This window comes from Monodelphis domestica, chromosome 3, assembly GCF_027887165.1.
Source record: "Monodelphis domestica isolate mMonDom1 chromosome 3, mMonDom1.pri, whole genome shotgun sequence".
Taxonomy (NCBI): domain Eukaryota; kingdom Metazoa; phylum Chordata; class Mammalia; order Didelphimorphia; family Didelphidae; genus Monodelphis; species Monodelphis domestica.
Window position 1 is genome coordinate 475,582,241 of NC_077229.1, and position 17,524 is coordinate 475,599,764.

Below are 17,524 nucleotides of genomic sequence, written 5' to 3' on the forward strand. Positions count from 1 at the left end.
GTTGGAAGAGACCTTAATGGTGGCCTAGAAAATATGTGATATGCCCCAATCCATAAAAACAGGAAGTAGTAGAGCTAGAATTTGAACCCAAATCCTTTGACTCCAAATTTAGCACCCTTTCCATAATACCATGCATATTTTACTTTCACCTACTTTCGGTCATGGGGCTGTGTTCTAAGGGGTTGAACTAACACGAAAGGATTTCCTAAGAAATAGGTTCTTCTTGTATGACTAATAAAAAAAAGTAAGATTTGATTATCTTCCAATGAGATCAGTTAAGAAACAACACCTTAGGAGTGTCTTAGCAGTCTCATGGGAGTCCCCTACAAGATTCTGCTTGCAGGCTCTTAATGAGAGTTTAGAAATCTGGCTGCTATTTTGAACTCACTTTATGTGAGAGAGAACTCTGTGAGCTAGTTGCAAAGCTTATGCATGGAATTAAAAAAAAAAAGCTCACTTGAGAAATCACAGTATTCAGAATGACCTAATATATTGCTAAACAAATGGCTTAGGAGTAGTTGTGTTTTGTGTAGTTGTATCATTCATAATCATTTTTCTGTTCTCTCTTACAAGGAGTGAATCAAAGATGGAAGCCCCAGTGCTGCAGACTGATATTTGCTCATGAGTCACAGGTCTCTAGGAGAACCATGAGTGATGACAGCAAGTATTCAACAAACAAACAAACAAACAAATAAAAAAGTCATTCTCTATTTCTCAAATTACCACTCACCCCTCCTAGAAAGAGGCAAACTTCAGCTAGTGTTTTGTCTTCTCCAACACTCACCAACCTGGCTAGTGCAATGCTACTATTGAAAAGCCTCTGCGGAAAGTAACAACACCATGCTTGTTTGTTAGATTAAACTATTTCCGCTCCCACAGAATCTGCTATGTTAAAACTTCATGATGACAGCAGTCGCTTTCCTTATGGTGGCAGAAATATGTCAATGGGAAACAGGCAACCTCACTTTCTGGTAACTTGCAACACAAAGGGAGATACCCTTTGTTCCAAGGGCCCAGACATTAAAGAAAGTTCTATACAAAGACTGGGGAACAGACAACAAATTACTAAAAAAGATGTGCCCACATTAATTTGAATGGTAATACTAACATTTCCATTTGTTACTATAATTAGAGAAATTTTCAAGAATAATCCTAATAAAATCCACAGTCTACCAAATCAAGAATTCAAGAACATTGGAAGTACTTTCATTTATATCATCACAATGTGAAAATATAATTTAGGGATTTTAAAAAGGAGTGGTACATTGAAACTTTAAAATCTGCCTCATTCACAAATCGTGAATAAACACAAAGAACATTCCTCTCCCAAGTCCCACTTAAAGCAGGGGGTCAGGCATCCTGAATCTAGAATTCTCTGGCTCTGTGACGGTTTTCATCAGCTCTTTTTAAGTAACTGAAGTAAAAGACTATAGGATGGACAATTTTAGGGGAGCTATTCTGATCTATTACATCCTCTCTTGCTGTTTTTTTTTAAACCTGACACTTCAGAAATAATAACATTTCTCTTAAATAGGTCACATCAATTTCCCATTGATTCACATTTTTTTCAAATCACAAAAATAGCATTCCCAGTGGTGTTATACTCTTTTTAAAAAGGCAAATAATGGAAAGAAATAAAATCAAAGCATACATTGTCAGATTTATTAAAAATCTCAGCACCAGGGGCTTCTCTTAGCTATGCTAGTGCACATTGGAATTGTGCAATATGGATAGTATATCTTCTTTTTTACTTTATTTGTCACTCAGATAATAAAAAAAGTTGCTAAGATGTCTTATTTCTGGATATTTGAGTGAGGGGCAAGCATTCTTGGGCTTAGATATAACACCATCCATCGGGGTCTGTCCCACAAAAAATTTTCTGGCCAAGTCTTAAAGATAGGTATTTTTAAATGGCAACACTGACATGACTGTCAGTATGGTCGTAGGACCATGTAGCTATTATTGCCAAATGCAGTGAATAACCATGGAAAACAGTCCAGTGCGATCATACCACGAAAGCAGCGAGGCTCCTTGGGGGTGAATCCCAATCAAAGCAACTGTTAATGTAGTAGGCAGCATTTACCAGCACCATGACACAGCGCTTCATCCGGATAAAGTTTCTGAGCAGCAGCTGTGAGGAAGATGAAAACAGTGTCAGAATTAACCAGGCTTCCACCTAATCCTCTTCCACCTCATTTTGCTTAAAAATATGAATGGGAAAAGTGAGTCAATAAAAAGGACACGTCAAGTGGCTTTGCTTACTTGTCAAAAGAAAAGATGCCAAAGCCAAGTTTTTAAAAAATAAATTGTTACACAGAATTCTAATAATAATAAAATACTCTGAAAATCCCTATTTGGATGTTAGGCTACTCGTAGGGTCAAATAATCACCGAGAAGTAAAATTCTTGACTCAAGCACTATTTGATATAGCAAAAGATGAAATGTCATTTAAAAATACTAAATAAATTTTAAGATTGTCATATCACCATTAAGAGATTTTACAGTGAAATGCACTATTTTGAGGTTTCTCTCTGAGGACCTAATACAAAAACCTTGTAAATGCTATCTCTAACAAACCCATATACAATTTTGCACCTCTATATTTGAATTGTTTTTTTTTTCCTGATATGCCCTGGACTATCATTCGGGTCACTGCAAATCTCATCAGTATAAATTGTAAGATGATTTTCTCACTCAGAGTTGAAAAATTAGGGAAAGAGTATTCTCTTTTAAATGTCTGAAAGTACATCTTCTCCCCCAACCATAGAGGAGTGAATCATTTCCTTTCAGCTCTATTTTAACACTGTCATAAAACACAATTGTGAGAAGTACGGCTTGCTGAATCATTGGAAATATTTGTAATGATATTACTACATCAATCATTCAGTTTAGCTCTGCAGGTTAAATTTTAAGTGCCTTTTCCTCTAAATTAAAGTATATTCTAATGCCAACTGACATGTCTAAGACTTGAAGTAGCTGGTAAAATTTACTGTGATCATCATTTACAAATGCATCCATGTATTCTGAGTTTATTTCAGTTTGTGTACTAACAGGTTTTGAAAAAGAACTCATAATCTCAATTAAATAAAGCATTTTGGATTGTTTTTACTGTCTGGCCCTACTGATAGACTCTCTAAGAAGTGATTTTCCTCTAACTCTGAAGTGCAACATGGAGACTCTAAAATGAAATAAGAAAATGCATTTATAATTGATCCATTATTTTGATGCTTTGAATCATATCAAAGAGCATGGTGGCTCATTATCATTCAGACTGATTGGATTCCTGGCATCCAAAAAGGATTGAAAATGTTAAAAAGCACAGATTCATTTAAAAAAAATTAACAGATAACAAAACAAAAAATAGACCTAGCAAAATTTTATAGTCAAACTAAAAAGAATTCATTTGAATGCAAACATTTAAAAATAGGAGGTAATTGCAATTTTTCTTCATTTTAATTTGGTAATAGACCTATTTTAAAATGACAAGCATTTTCGTCATCTGATGAAAAATCAGAATTATTGTACTCAGTGGCCTTAGCTAAAGAAAATTGAATGTATTTGCTTTGAAAGTGACATCACAGTTAAAGCCTGATTAACAGCAAGATGACAACCTTCTTACCCATAAAAATATGGAATCGTCACTCATCAGGTTTAAAAGAAAAAAAAAAACTTTTACTAGGTGCAATTTACATACACCTGCATTGCACCTGTGGATGGATTGTACATACATATGAACTCAATTTGGGGTATATTCATTTACATTTTTCATGGAAACCAAAAAATGCGTTTTATGTTAAAATGATCATTTCCCCCCCTACAACATCTGAACACATATTAGGAATGTACAGTACCTCCCCCCACTCCCACCTCCCACTGGTTTTCCCTGGATTTTTCTGAAGGACTCTCAACATTTCCACATGATTCAATGATTTGAATCTATTTTCCCCCAGCTCCAAAGTTTATTTGAAATAGTTTTGCAACAGGTTTTCCTGAAGGGTTTAATCTTTTTTTATTTTATTTTTTTGTTTTGTTTTGTTTTTACCTGTTTAGAGAGTCTGTTTTCCTCTTCAATGTACTTCTGCTCTTTGGGAATTAATGTTCGGATGCTGGCTTTCACCTATATATCAAAATATGTGTCTATGTTATGGATTTCTCTGTTACTAATGTTTACTAGTTACATATAGTTCCATTTGCCATAATCCCCCAAGTTTCAAAGTCTTGGCTGCCATGCTCATAAAATATAAATTTCTAAAGTTCCCCATGCATGAGCTTCAGTCTCTTACATCAGCAGCAGCAAGGGCTGCTGCTGCTCCAGCCTCAGCAGCAGCAGACAAGGCAGCAGCAGCAGCAGCAGCAGCAGCAGCAGTAGCAGCAGCAGCAGCAGAAGCAGCCCCCAGCCCCCTGGATGGACCGCGCTGCCGCTGGCTGCCGTGGCTGCCACCGCATAGTAATAGGAAGAGTGGGTGTGCCATGCAGAGGCAGAGGAGTATTCTCCAGTATACATCAAGGTTTAGAGAGAATGAAGAATGACAGAAATTCTCTACAAATCAGGAACAAAAGCTTTCATGAAACTGAACTCTTTAGCAGTACAAAAAAGCCAAAGTTAAGACTTACAGCATTAAAAATCACATCTATTTCAAGATAGATGACCCCCTTTGTTGGCCCTGTCAGCTGCTTGTTTTTCAAGACGTAGGCTTTCTGTTCACCATTTTGAATCTGCGGGAAAAGGACATGACAGCCGTCTGTCTCGAGGTCTCCACTGAATACACTCCCTCACTGACCTTTGACCCCCAGCTGCTGAAACTGACAGAGAACCCAAAACAACTGTGGCAATTCTGACAAGTACCTGTTCATTACCAGGATCAAGTCTGTCAGGAAAAATTAACTATCATGGGATTCAACATGGCCGTGAACTGAGTATGTTAAAATTTTTAGTGTTCTTATTACAGACCTTGGTTGAGAAATGACAGACACGGGGCTGAGGGTTTTTTCTCCCCTTTTTTTCCTTGAGCAAAAGCAATCACAGCGCAGGGTGTCAGGTAGATGAGACTTACAGTCAGCAATGGTATTGCAACTTTGCCCAGGAAGTCAGCACTTCGATCCCGATCTTCATCATAAACCGTCACTTCAAGTACTGAATGGATATCTTTAATATTGCTATATTTAAAATGAACATAGGCAGAAAAAAATGCCTTCATTAGTGGTTAACAAGGACAAAAAGGGATTTTGAAAAGTCAGCTGTCCCCCACTGATTTTCTATGTTGGTGTGCATACACAGAAACGGGAGAGTGTATACACAGAAAAGGGAGAGGACGACACCCTGTAAACCAGAATCTCCCATAATGCATCTGAATAGACTGCAATTTATGAGTCTGTTACCAGGGAATGTCACCATCTTTAAGGAGCCAAAATAGAATTATTTCTGAAGTTATCCACCTGATCAATGATCAGAATAGGTTATTTTAAAGATCATCACTAACTAAAGGAATAATATTTCTCCCCAAACAGCTTTCCTCTGTTTTCCCATTTCCTCTCACTGCCTATATTACTCAGCCTTGGAGCACAAACTCCAATAAGTTTGATGGCTTATGAAATGAATTTACTTGTACAATTAATGCCTGCAAGATAATACAGTTAAATGTCATAAGGATTGCTCTTAATACTAAAAGATCCTTTTTGGTTAAATGTCTTTTTCAAACTGGAAACTTAAATTCAGTATAAAACAGGAAACTCTTCCTGCAAAGGAAGGAAGCACAAACTATTTCTTGTATAGCTACACTACTGTCCTGGGATTTAGAAACTAAGTAGTGTTCCATTATGCTCTGCAGATGACATATGTTGTAAGAGACTGTGTGAGCTCCTCATATTTTTGTTTTTGGAAAAATAAAAGCAAATTGTTGACAGCACTTATTCTTTGATCAAACTGCTTACCAAGAAAACATGAATTAAGGGAAAACAAAAATGAATATATTCATTAGAGAAAAATCACAACCACATGTGAGAAGAGGCTTTATCAGGGGACAATCAATTAATGGATCTGATAATAATCAAACCGATTCATACAATTATGCATGCCAGAGACAAACGCTCTCCACAACCATCTTAAAAGTGCTGCTTTCCAGACTAGCCTTTGGTCTCATAAAAATGTGGAATTCTTTAAAGAGAATCATTTAGCTAGCTGAATCTTTAGCTACAAACTCTGAGAAGATACAAGAAAACAAATTAATGAAGAATTTGGCATGTTTCTTCATCGACACAGACTGAAACCATGACAAAAACCTCATGAACAGGACAACTGTTGAGAGAGTTTTCTTTTGTTTAGACTTCATTACTCAGCCCCCAATATGAAAAGGGTAGAGCTCTAAGGATGCTACAGAATATTCAGGGTATTCTGGTTTGATTCTAAAGATTTAAAAGTTTTAAAACAATAGAGAAATTAATCAAAGGATGTTTAGGGATGAAGGACAATACTTAATATTCTTATTGAGCTAAAAAGAAACACTAAAACTAGAGCATCTGCAGGGTTCTTGATTGAGTTTTTTCCCCCTGATTTTAGTAACAGAACAAATAGGGCTTTGTCTGCCTTGGTGTCAATGCAACTGGAGAAAATTTCAATAGCAAGGATAAAAGAAGTAGTAATATAGTGATTCATTTAAGGGGAGAAAACCTCTGAGTTGAATTTAATTTTTTTTAATCATCTGAAAACACCAAGTGATGAAAACCTCCATCCTCTTTCCTATTAAGAAGGAACAGACTTTTCATATAGGATACTGTCTTTGGAAGTCAATTTAGTCAAATGGAAGAACCAATGAAAAGAGGCTTGGGGGAAAATGTTACAATTTTAAACATATTTTTCCAAATATTTTCAACTCTTCAAAGAAGTAGTCAAACTTACAATGTAAAGACTTTGTTCCATTCAGGGTTGAGATTTTTGTAGACAGTGTGTGTCAGTAATCTATCATTGTTCAGTTCTACTACGCAAAACGGGTCACTTTTACCTGCAAAGAAAGATTGGGATTTCAGATGAAAAGGGTTAGAATAAAAATGACTTCAGCTGACACAGTGAAAATCTTTAGCTATTGGCTTCTATCCCATGGAATGAGTTCTTAAGGATTAAAAAGTCAACACTACTTTTATTTTGTTGATGCTGTTTAAATATAATTAGATGACTGTAATAATCATTTTGATTCATTGGAAATGTAGAAACTGAGAGAAAATGGTGAGCTAATTATATAGCTAGGCTTTTAATTTAGATTATTTTTTTACATAAATGCCAGTTATATGGGGAAAAGGTATTCTTTGTCAATCACTAAACATTTATTATTTCTAGAATGATCATTTAAAAAGTATTTTGTCATCATGCATGAAGCTTTTGATTCATTTGATCAATAATTAATGAAGCAAAAATTTCTAAACAAATTAGAAGAAAACTGCAATGCTATATGCTAATTATATATATACACACATATGCATTTCTATCTCTTTATGTGTGTGCATATATAATACATATAGATGTGTTTTCTAAGGGTTGTTTTAACTCGGTTCTCTCATTCTATTTGTATAGGACAGTAAACCAGAGAAATTCTGCCACATGAAATGTAGCCTTGACAACTAATATGCATGTTAAAGAGCAGTAAATTTGTCTGTCTACCCAGGGCAAAGGGTTTGAAAATTCTGGACTGCATATAGTGACTCTGTCAAAGTAGGATCTAGCTCATTCAGCGATTATTTTCCATGATATCCTCAATATTTTTTTGTAATGTAATGTCATGTATTATAAGAACCCACAAATTCAAAGGCTCCATGGGGCAGCATTAATGATATTAGTACGGCATGTAATTTGTTTGATACCTTATACAAATGACAATGAAATCAATATTTAGACAAAGCTGTGCAGAGGTCATATCTTCTAAACTACAATATTGATTTAGACTACATAAGAGGTTAATGTGCATATTATTAACTTTAATGATAAAGAATAATTGTTTTAAATGCATTGTGAATTGCAGTCACAGTGGTTTACATTTCTATGAAAGCTTAAATATCATCAAAGCTTTTCAATTAAATTTTAATAGGAATGAATTCATTATTACTGAAAGAAAAGCAATGCATAACTGTGCAAAAGCTATATTTACCTTCCATGGGCCAATTCTTCAAAGAAACTATATAAACTTATACTCCACTTTCATTTATTTTTTCATTTTGAAACATAGAAAAGAGAGTTTTTGTGTTTGCTAGTTCAGTGGTCTCCATATGCTTTAAGAAAACAATTTATTAAGGATTATGCTGTGTATCTTTAAGGCCTCTTTTTCCTATTTCTACAATCTTTTAATGAAAATAATTAACATGTACATACCAAGGGCATCTTTGATGAAGATATAAGAAGGGAATAAATAGGCTTTTGCAAGTGATATTCAACAGCAAATAAAATCTTTACAATCATACAACTGACTGGAAAGACTATACAATAAAAAGGTCCCACAGTGTTTATTGTTTTTGACTATAAAAAACATTTGTTTTGGTGAAACAAAACACCTTAATAGCTTGTTCTACTAATAAGGTATCTTTCATGTGTATGTCAAAATCATGCAAGTTTTCTTGAAAGAGATAAGTACAGAAATATGTATTAATAACAAGGGAGGTACAAACAGCAGCAGAGGAAAGGATGCTGGTTGGTTTGAAGTCATAAGATTTGGGTTCAAATTATGGCTTTACCAATCAGAGAAATTAATGACCTGCTAAGGATCACCTATGTCACATTAAGGGACCCTACATATGCAGATCATTAAATTCTCTGAGCCTCAGTTTCTTGATCTGCAAAATGAGGGAGTTGATCTGGATGACCTCAAATAATTGGTCTTGATCTGAGTTTGCGGCTCTATAAAAGGGAGTAATTGACTTCCCCAAGGAGGTTGCTATTATCCTGAAAGATATGCAACATAGAGTATAAATGGGAGGAGATGGGGAGGTCCTCCAGATATTCCTATTTGAAAATGACATTATACATGTTGAATCAAGCCCTGCAAGACTGATACCAAGCCAATAGTCACCCGAAACACCTAGGTAGTCTACTAAGGAAGAACCAAGTTAATGAGGAATTTCTATATTCCAGTCCAAGATATGAAATTAGATATTCCATAAATTTGATTCATCAGCATAGATATATTGAAAAGGATAAGTTGGACCAGAAATGAAAAGCTAGAAGTGAAGGGGCTGCTTGGATTTTGTCCTTTAATGACATCCTCCTCTAACTCCGAGTTGTTTTTGCTCTTAAAAAAAAATTGTTATACTTCTGCTGAGACTGAATGTCTCCAAAGACTGAAAGTACTAGGTAATGTTGCAAAGGAAAAAGGAGAGAGACACATGGTGGGCATGAATAGACTGCAACTCATCAAATAAAAATTGCTCTGGAGAAGTGGCATAAAGAATGTTTATCAGTGAAACAGAAAATGAGGTGAGCATGCCATGTTTCTATGTATTACTAAAAGTCATACCATGGGAGATAGCATTTAAAACAGCAACAACAACAAAAAGAATTCCACATTCATTAAATAAAGAACAATATCATAATGGATTATAGCATATAGTGCTATGTATTTCAATTATTCCCCATGAAATTTAAGTGCCAAGATCATGAAAACAAAATATAAAGCTCAAAGCTTGGACATTTAACTCCAAATTCCCGTGTCAGCATAGCTGTATAGAATTTTCTCTCATTCCAGGAAAGCAGGACACTGTACTTGTGACTCCCAAAACATGTCTCCAGTTGATCCACTTTCTAACCTTCCTTCACATTGTTCTTCAGGATTAGAATGTTCTCCTCCCATATTTGGAATCGAAGCTTTTCTTGATCCCTACCCCAAATTCTCAGCAGGAAGTGATCTCTTCCCTACCATGAACCCTTGTAAAACCTACTCATCCATCTGGTATCCATTTAACACATTCTGTTTTAGATTATAATTATTTATGCACATGTCTTAGCCCTCCTCCTAAACAGTAAACTCCCCGAGGGGAGAGATCATTTTATCTATCTTTTTAGTTCCTTCAAATCTTAGCCAAGTGTTATACTATTATATGATAGTTATTTAAACATTTTTGAATGCATTTCTCAGGCCAGTTCCACATTTCCCCAAAACTGAATGTTCAGTGAACACTAAGAGAGCAAATCTTTACTGTGATAACCACAGAAGAGATACTGCTTAAAGGCAGGTATTGTTATTCTTTTCTTTATTCTATTTTTTGTCCTTACATGCCCAGGTTTTGCATATCATAAGAAACATTTGTTGAATTGATTTTCTAGAGCCCTTTATAACTTAGCCCCCTCCTACCTTTCCAGTCTCCTTTTACCTTACTCCTCAACTCTGATGCAGGGAAACTGGCCTCCTGGCCATTCTATGAACTAGATACTTTCTCTCGTTACTTGGCATTTGTTCTGGCTGTCACCCAAAACTGGAATGCTCTCCCTTTTCCATTCTGACTACAGACTTCCCTTGCTTCCTTTAAATCCTAGTAAAATTCCCTCTTTTACTGGGAACCTTTCTCAAACCCTCTTAATTCTAGTGTTTTCCTGCTTCATTATTTCCTTTTTATCCTATATATACTTTACATCATATATATTTGTTTGCATATTGTTTCCCACATTAGACTATAAACTCTAAGGGAAGGGACTGTCTTTTTCTTCTTTTTGCATCCCCAGAACTTAGCACAAGCTGTGCAGGCCTTTACTACTGACTTTTATTTCCTCCTCTACATTTGTTTTATTTCAATTCAAAGTCAGAATCTATCCCTTTTATCAACTAACTGTTGAAGCTCAAGAACAAGATAACTATGAGCTATGGATTCAGAAATAAAATATATGTGACTTCCTGAGTATAAGAGATGAATGCTTTAAGTGGTGTGTTTGCAGTGTAAAGAACATGGGACTTGGCAGTTAAGGCCTTGGGTTCAAATCTCAGTTCTGTAACTGATTTCCTATATGAATTTAAGCAATTCACTCCTCTGGGCCTCAGTTTGCTCATCTATAAAATGAGGGATTGGTATTAAATGACTTCTAAAATCCTTTCTAACACCAATCTATGATTCTATAAATCTAGTTTTATTCGCAATAGTAGTATTCAGTTCCTGAATTTGATCAGTGGAACTTTGCAAAATTTACTTCATTCATTTCTCTGATAAGATCACAATGCAAGAAGGTATGGATTGTATTTTAGCAGAAATATTGTTGTTATAAAAATTCTTTAGAATAATGTACTCATTTGTATTTGTCAAGGCTTTTTAAGACTTAACTCATAAAGAAATATCTCAAAAAAGATTAAAGTTAGGGGGAAACAAAAAAATCTTTATAGCAGTTCTTTTTGTGGTGGCAAAGAACTGGAAACTGAAAAGAATGTCCATCACCTAGAGAATGGCTGAACAAGTTGTGGTGTATGATTAATAAGAAATGATAAACAAGATGATCACAAAAAATCTGAAAAGACTTATATGAAATGATGCAAAGTGAAGTGAGCAGGAAAATACTGTATACAGTAAGAGTAATAATGTATGATGGTCAGCTGTGAATATCTTAACTATTATGAGCAATATAAAGATCCAAGACAACTCCAAAAGACTCTTAATGAAAAAGGCTATCCGCTGCCATAGGAGGGACCAATGGATGCTGAATGCAAATTGAAGCATATTATTCTTCACTTTATTTCCTATGTGAAGGATTTCTTCTTTTATAATATGATGAATGTGGAAATATTTATTGTATGATAACATATATACAATCTATATAATATCACCAGACACATTGGGGTTTGGGTAGGGGTAAAAGGAAGGGAAAAAACATGGATTGCAAAATATCAGGAAACAATTATTTAAAATTATATTGACAATTGGAAAAATTTATTAAAGAATTTTTTTATAAAAGAATTTTTTAAAAATATGAGGTTTAAAACTCATGTAGATCATGTGGAAAATAGACTACACTTTTGTTTTGATGGAGGGAAGGGTTATTTAGTTAATGGTGTCTCAGCAATAGTGATTGCTTTAATAAATTACTGAATAAATCACTCCTTTCAGTAGTTATGAAAATATTAAACTATTTAAAAAAACACCTACCCACAAGGCACTTTAAGCATCATCTCAAACCACTGCCTCTCCATTTTCCTTAGTCAATGACACTAGAATTCAACATTCCTGATGCATAAGAGGAATCCCAGAGAGAGTGCTTGTCATGCTGTAAGTGGCCAATAGAAAACATTTTCTTTACTACTTGTAAGCACCATAGTTCTTGGAAGCTCAAAATATGTTATAGTCGGAAATAAAAAGTACCATTTTCTAAGTGTTTAGGTTAAAATAAAGGTAATAAAATTAATACAAATTATTCTGAACTACCCATTCATTGTGTTTTTTAATGTGTGCTGATTTTTCCCAATATAAAATCTATAGTTTTCACTATAACTAGTAGTATGGAACGATAGAAAAGAAGCACTAGACTTGAAATCAAATGCCCTGAATTTTAATCTTGGCACTGATACTAACCAGCTTTGTGACAACCTCTCTGAGTCTTAGTTTCTTCCTATATAAGCCTGGGACAATAGTGTTTGTACTTCACAGGTTCTTGTGAAAAAGTACTTTGTAAACTACAAAATGTTTTGAAATTGAGTCATTTTATTATTATTATTATTATTATTATTATTATTATTACTACTACTACTACTACTTATAGCAAGAGAATCAATTCAGTTAGAAACTGAGGGTCCCAGTGAGCTGCATAATGATATAGAAAAATCATATATCAACAATATCTATGTTTTGCTGTATTTCTATTTATTTTATTAAATATTTCCAAATTATACCTTAATCTGACTTAACTGCCCTCAGGAACATGGTGGATCACAATGAGCCACATGTGGGTGGCACTGTGGTACAAAGGAAAAAAGAACTGGTCTTGAAGCCAGAAGGACCTGAGTTCCCATGTTACCTCTGACCCTCTGAATAGGCAGTGTGATTCTAGGCAACTCTTTAGTCAATTAGTCAATAAACATTTATTAAGCACCTACAACATGTGAGGTACTAAGTGCTAACAAACAGTTCCTTCCACCTTCGAGGAGCTCATAATATAATGTAGGAAATAACAGGCAAACAAAAATGGACAAATAATGCTATATTCATGATAAATAGAAAATAATTAAAAGGAAATAGGAAAAGAATTAGTTTTTTAAGATTACAAGTTGCAGGGAAGGTGTCAACCTGATTTTATGAAACTTCCTTATCTAAGAATTCTCTATACTGATGAAATCCCAATTCTAGGGTCTATCTATTCCTAAAGAACTCAATTCTGAACAGTGACATAAATCACTTAATCCTTAAACTTAAGACACTTATTATTCTTGTACAGTTACATTAATCCTTAGCTTTAGGCACTATTCTCATCAGTGTCTTTAACTGTGACTATGTAGGACCACTGAACCAAATACATGAAAGACTTTTGGTGAATGAATTTATATAACAGAAAAAATGTTTTCATTTGCAAATGAATTTTTTTGAGGGAGGTATACACATTCATTGAAAATGACCCTGAATTATATGAAGTCTTGGGGATGGTCTGTGGTTCACTGGAATTATGTACTTAATAGAAGTATTTCATTTGTTTAGAAATATATTTTATATGTATTGTTTTCCTAGCATTTGAATTGTCAAACCTGTCAGCTCCACAATGTATTCATATTTGCTCATCCTGTACAACTTATTCTATCCTGCCCATTGGTTAATGCCAATCAGGTAGCAAGCCTGGGAGTACAAATAAGATTAAGAAAAGTCAAATGACAAGAAACGGCAAAACCCAAATTTCAACTGGATCAAAACTAACATGGATCAATGTAGTGGTCTCTAAACTTTTGAAAACAATATAAACTTTTTGAGCACTGTACTCCTCCCCAGTGTGTGTGTGTGTGTGTGTGTGTGTGTGTGTGTGTGTGTGTGTGTGTGTGTGTGTGTGTGTGTGTGTGTAAAGTATATAACTCACTATTGTGCTAATTCCTTTGTTTACTATAAAATAATCAAAATAGAAATTTCCAAAAGATGGGAAAAATATACAATGAAACATGGTCCAAGAGTCAATAGGGAACTTTGAGAAGGGAATGATGGATCAAACTCACACTAGGAAACTGTATAGGGGATGAGTTTGAAGTAGAAGAGAACGGCAGGGAGACCAATTACAGCAGTCTATTACAGCAGGCTATTACAGCAGTCCAGAAGAGAGGTGAAGGAAGACTTGAGAGCTAAAGTGATAGCTGCCTCATAGGAACATGTTGAGTTAGAAATGACAAAATATGGTAACTTATTAAACATAATAGATGAAAGAAAGTTGGGAATGAAATATGATATGGAGGTTGCAAACCTAGATGACTAAAAGAATTGCGGTATCCTTGGCAGAAAAAGTGTAACCTCAAAGGGGTTCTTGCCATTAGCCACAAGGTAATTTTAGTGTCAAGGTAAAGATTTTCCCATTGGCTTTTATTCTGGGTGTTCGGAAAGAGATTAGATTTAAATTCTCATTAGGAGCATGCAAGGCTCAAGTTGAGGACCTTGAACCTCCAATAGCAGAGGGAGGGGGTCAAGTCAGGGAGCACTGCAGTAAGGAGAGAAAGGAGAGATATGCTTAATGTAGAAAACACCTCAAGAATGACTATCAGCAGAAGGATAATGGTTGATTGCATACCCTTTGGGATCATGCCTTGCTCCATCTTTGGAGACCCTACCGATTTGGGGGCTTAGGGTCTTATTTAAAGTGCTTTAAAAGGATTTCCAGGTTTCTTTCATTTTAACATCTATTTGCTTAATAGAAAATATTAGCCACAACTTCACAAGGGAAGACTGTTAATTATCTGGGGAGCCTTTTTGTATAGTAACATTTATACATGGCTCCCAGTTTTTCTGACTTCAACTTTAAAAAAAAAATGAAATGTACAGACATGCGCTTCATTCAAACAGACATTTAGATATTTAAATACACGACAGGAAGTAAACTTAGTATCTCTAGGAAATTCCTGGGGTTCTTTTAAAACTTTACTTTTTGGAAATGTGATTTTCTCTATGTGGGTCAAAGTCCATCCATGTCTTAATGAACTGTTGCAGTTGAGAAAATTCACTCTGTGGCCAATTCGCTGGCTTTTCTAAACTTAGCTAGGCTGCTCCTTAGAAGACAAATTCAGTTTGTAGCAAGGCTTAGTTTCTGAAAAGAAGCTTTTCATTCTGGTAGGATCTGCCAGGGCCATCATGCTGTTGGCAAAATCTTGTCCCCACAAAGTCATGATGAGGTATTATAGCAGAACTTTACTGGAAATTTTGAAAATTATATTTTTAAAAATACCTTTGGAGTGGGCATAGAGTTTGGCAGTAAGCTGCTAAGAATGCATCCTTCATGGCTAATAGGAACATATGTCATGATAAAGCTATCATCGGCACCTCTTAGTTTGCTGACTAGCAATAGCATAGCGATGTCCTTTATAAGAAAGAAAATACAGGAAATGCTTCCCTTCAAGTATTGCTACTAAAACATTAGAGGCAATGAGGTGGTGTAGTGGCTAGATACTGGGCTTGAAGTCAGAAAGATATGAGTTCAAATCTGACCTCAGACATTTAATAGCTATGTGATCCTGAGCAAAACATTAACTTCTGTTTGCCTTCATTTCTTCAACTTTAAAAAGGGATATTATCAGCATCCACAGTACTATTAGCCATCTCACAAAGTTGTTATGAGAACACATGCCTATACACAATTTTATACACACAAACATATATTTTTTTCTTAATGTCCCCAATAAAATGTAACCAAAACCAAATGTAATATCATTCAAACAATCACCCAATTATGAAATTAAATATTGTGCCATTGCTCCTATGCAACCAACAGCAGCCTCTACTCCCAAGATTCTTTCCTTTAGTGTATTCTCATGGAATCAATTAACTGTATTAGGTTGGCTGCTTTAAATCACATTAAATTCTAAACCTGTATTTTTGGAAATAATTTCATTACTTTTGTTTTTTAAAATATTTGCCATTTGAGATATGGTTTAATAGACACTGAGCAATACTGAATACCAGCCTACCCTGGTAGATTGTGGATTATTAGTGTATTTCTGCTGCAGACATTAGTATTGAAAGATTTAAATGTATCATGCCATTATTCCCTGGAAAGCTGAACCAATTCATAAAGATTAACCAATCAGCCCTTTCTTCCCCCCTGAAAGGTCACCAAGCACTTGGGAAGGTGTTCAGCCTGGAAAGGTCCTGCAGTCTGTCAAAGGGAGAAATAAAAGGTGGGCAGCCTTGGAAAGGAAATGAGGAAGTATCCTCCTGCTTATCTATAATAATTTAATTTGAACATCTATCCCATATTCATCTCCCGCTTTCAAGATTTCTCTTTTGTTCACAGTGTTACTCTCTAATAATATTTGGAAAGTGCCCTGTCACAGCATGCTATGTAGGCAATAAACATGGAAATGCAATTGTAACAATAAAAGAATAGCAAATGTATGATATAACCCCCCCCCCCCAACTCTGCCACTAAACAGCTTAACATTGTGGCCTTATTTTAAAGAGCTACTTACACACAATTAATGGACAGCACATCTAGCTTGCTAAATGGTGCTTTAAAAGACTAGATTGTCAGTCCCTAAATTTTGGCTGCCTTGATTAGCTGCCATTTAAACAAACAAAAACAATTGCAGAGACACTAGAGATGGTCCTAACCATCAATTATCTCTTTAATTATTCCTTCTTTTATCCTCTTAATGCTCTAGTCACTTTGTGATATGCTACTCTGCCCATTTAAAATATCTGAGGGGCTGTATTTGCTACAGCCATACCAGAAAGAAGGACATTTGTAACCTGGCCTTCCATACTCCAACACTCCAGAGAGCGCTTGTTTTCAGCCTTTGGCTCTGTTCTTATTTACAATGACTGTCTGTCCTGTGTGGCTTCTAGAAGTGTGTGTATGGCATGATGGGAGGAGAGAGAAAGATGAGTTTATTACAGAACATGCAAAATGCCCAAATGAAGAGAAAACACAAATTCCCCCCATCCTTTCATCAGTGAACTCATCTAAATCCTTATTAGTATAGAAACTGAGCTCAATCTAGCAGTCACTGGCTCCCAGCAAAACGGTCTCCCAAGAGCAAGGCTTTGTGGTGGAGTGGGAAGAACATAGGCTTGGAGTCTCAAGGATAGGACTCAGGGACAAGTTCTGGCATTTATTAGCTGTGTGAAACTGGGTAAAGCATTCAAACTCTTAGACAATTCACAAACATTTATTAAATGCTTTCTCTGCACCAGAACTGTGGGTTAGGAGCTAGGGATACAAAGAAGAAAAAGTAATGCCCTGTAATGTCCCCTTCTTCAAGGAGGGGATAACATGCTAATAGGAGAGACTCTATTAGCTATTAGACAGCTCAATGGATAGAGCTCTAGACTAAGATCAGGAAAACCTGAATTCAAATCTGGTCTCAGATACTTATTAGCTGTGTGACCCTGGATA

General features: G+C 35.4%; 1 protein-coding gene across 11 annotated transcripts in view; it reads right to left on the bottom strand.

The window, feature by feature from the left end:
* Positions 1-17,524, bottom strand: part of MCTP1 (multiple C2 and transmembrane domain containing 1) — a 774,261-nt gene that overhangs the window by 231,753 nt on the left and 524,984 nt on the right. For all 11 annotated transcript variants that reach the window (XM_056820811.1, XM_056820808.1, XM_056820812.1 and 8 more), the window contains 5 exons: positions 6,896-6,998; positions 5,055-5,157; positions 4,615-4,716; positions 4,043-4,117; positions 2,012-2,131 (listed from right to left, as the gene is read on the bottom strand). In XM_056820811.1, coding sequence (XP_056676789.1) covers positions 2,012-2,131; positions 4,043-4,117; positions 4,615-4,716; positions 5,055-5,157; positions 6,896-6,998 — 503 coding nt within the window. The remainder of the gene's footprint in view (positions 1-2,011; positions 2,132-4,042; positions 4,118-4,614; positions 4,717-5,054; positions 5,158-6,895; positions 6,999-17,524) is intronic.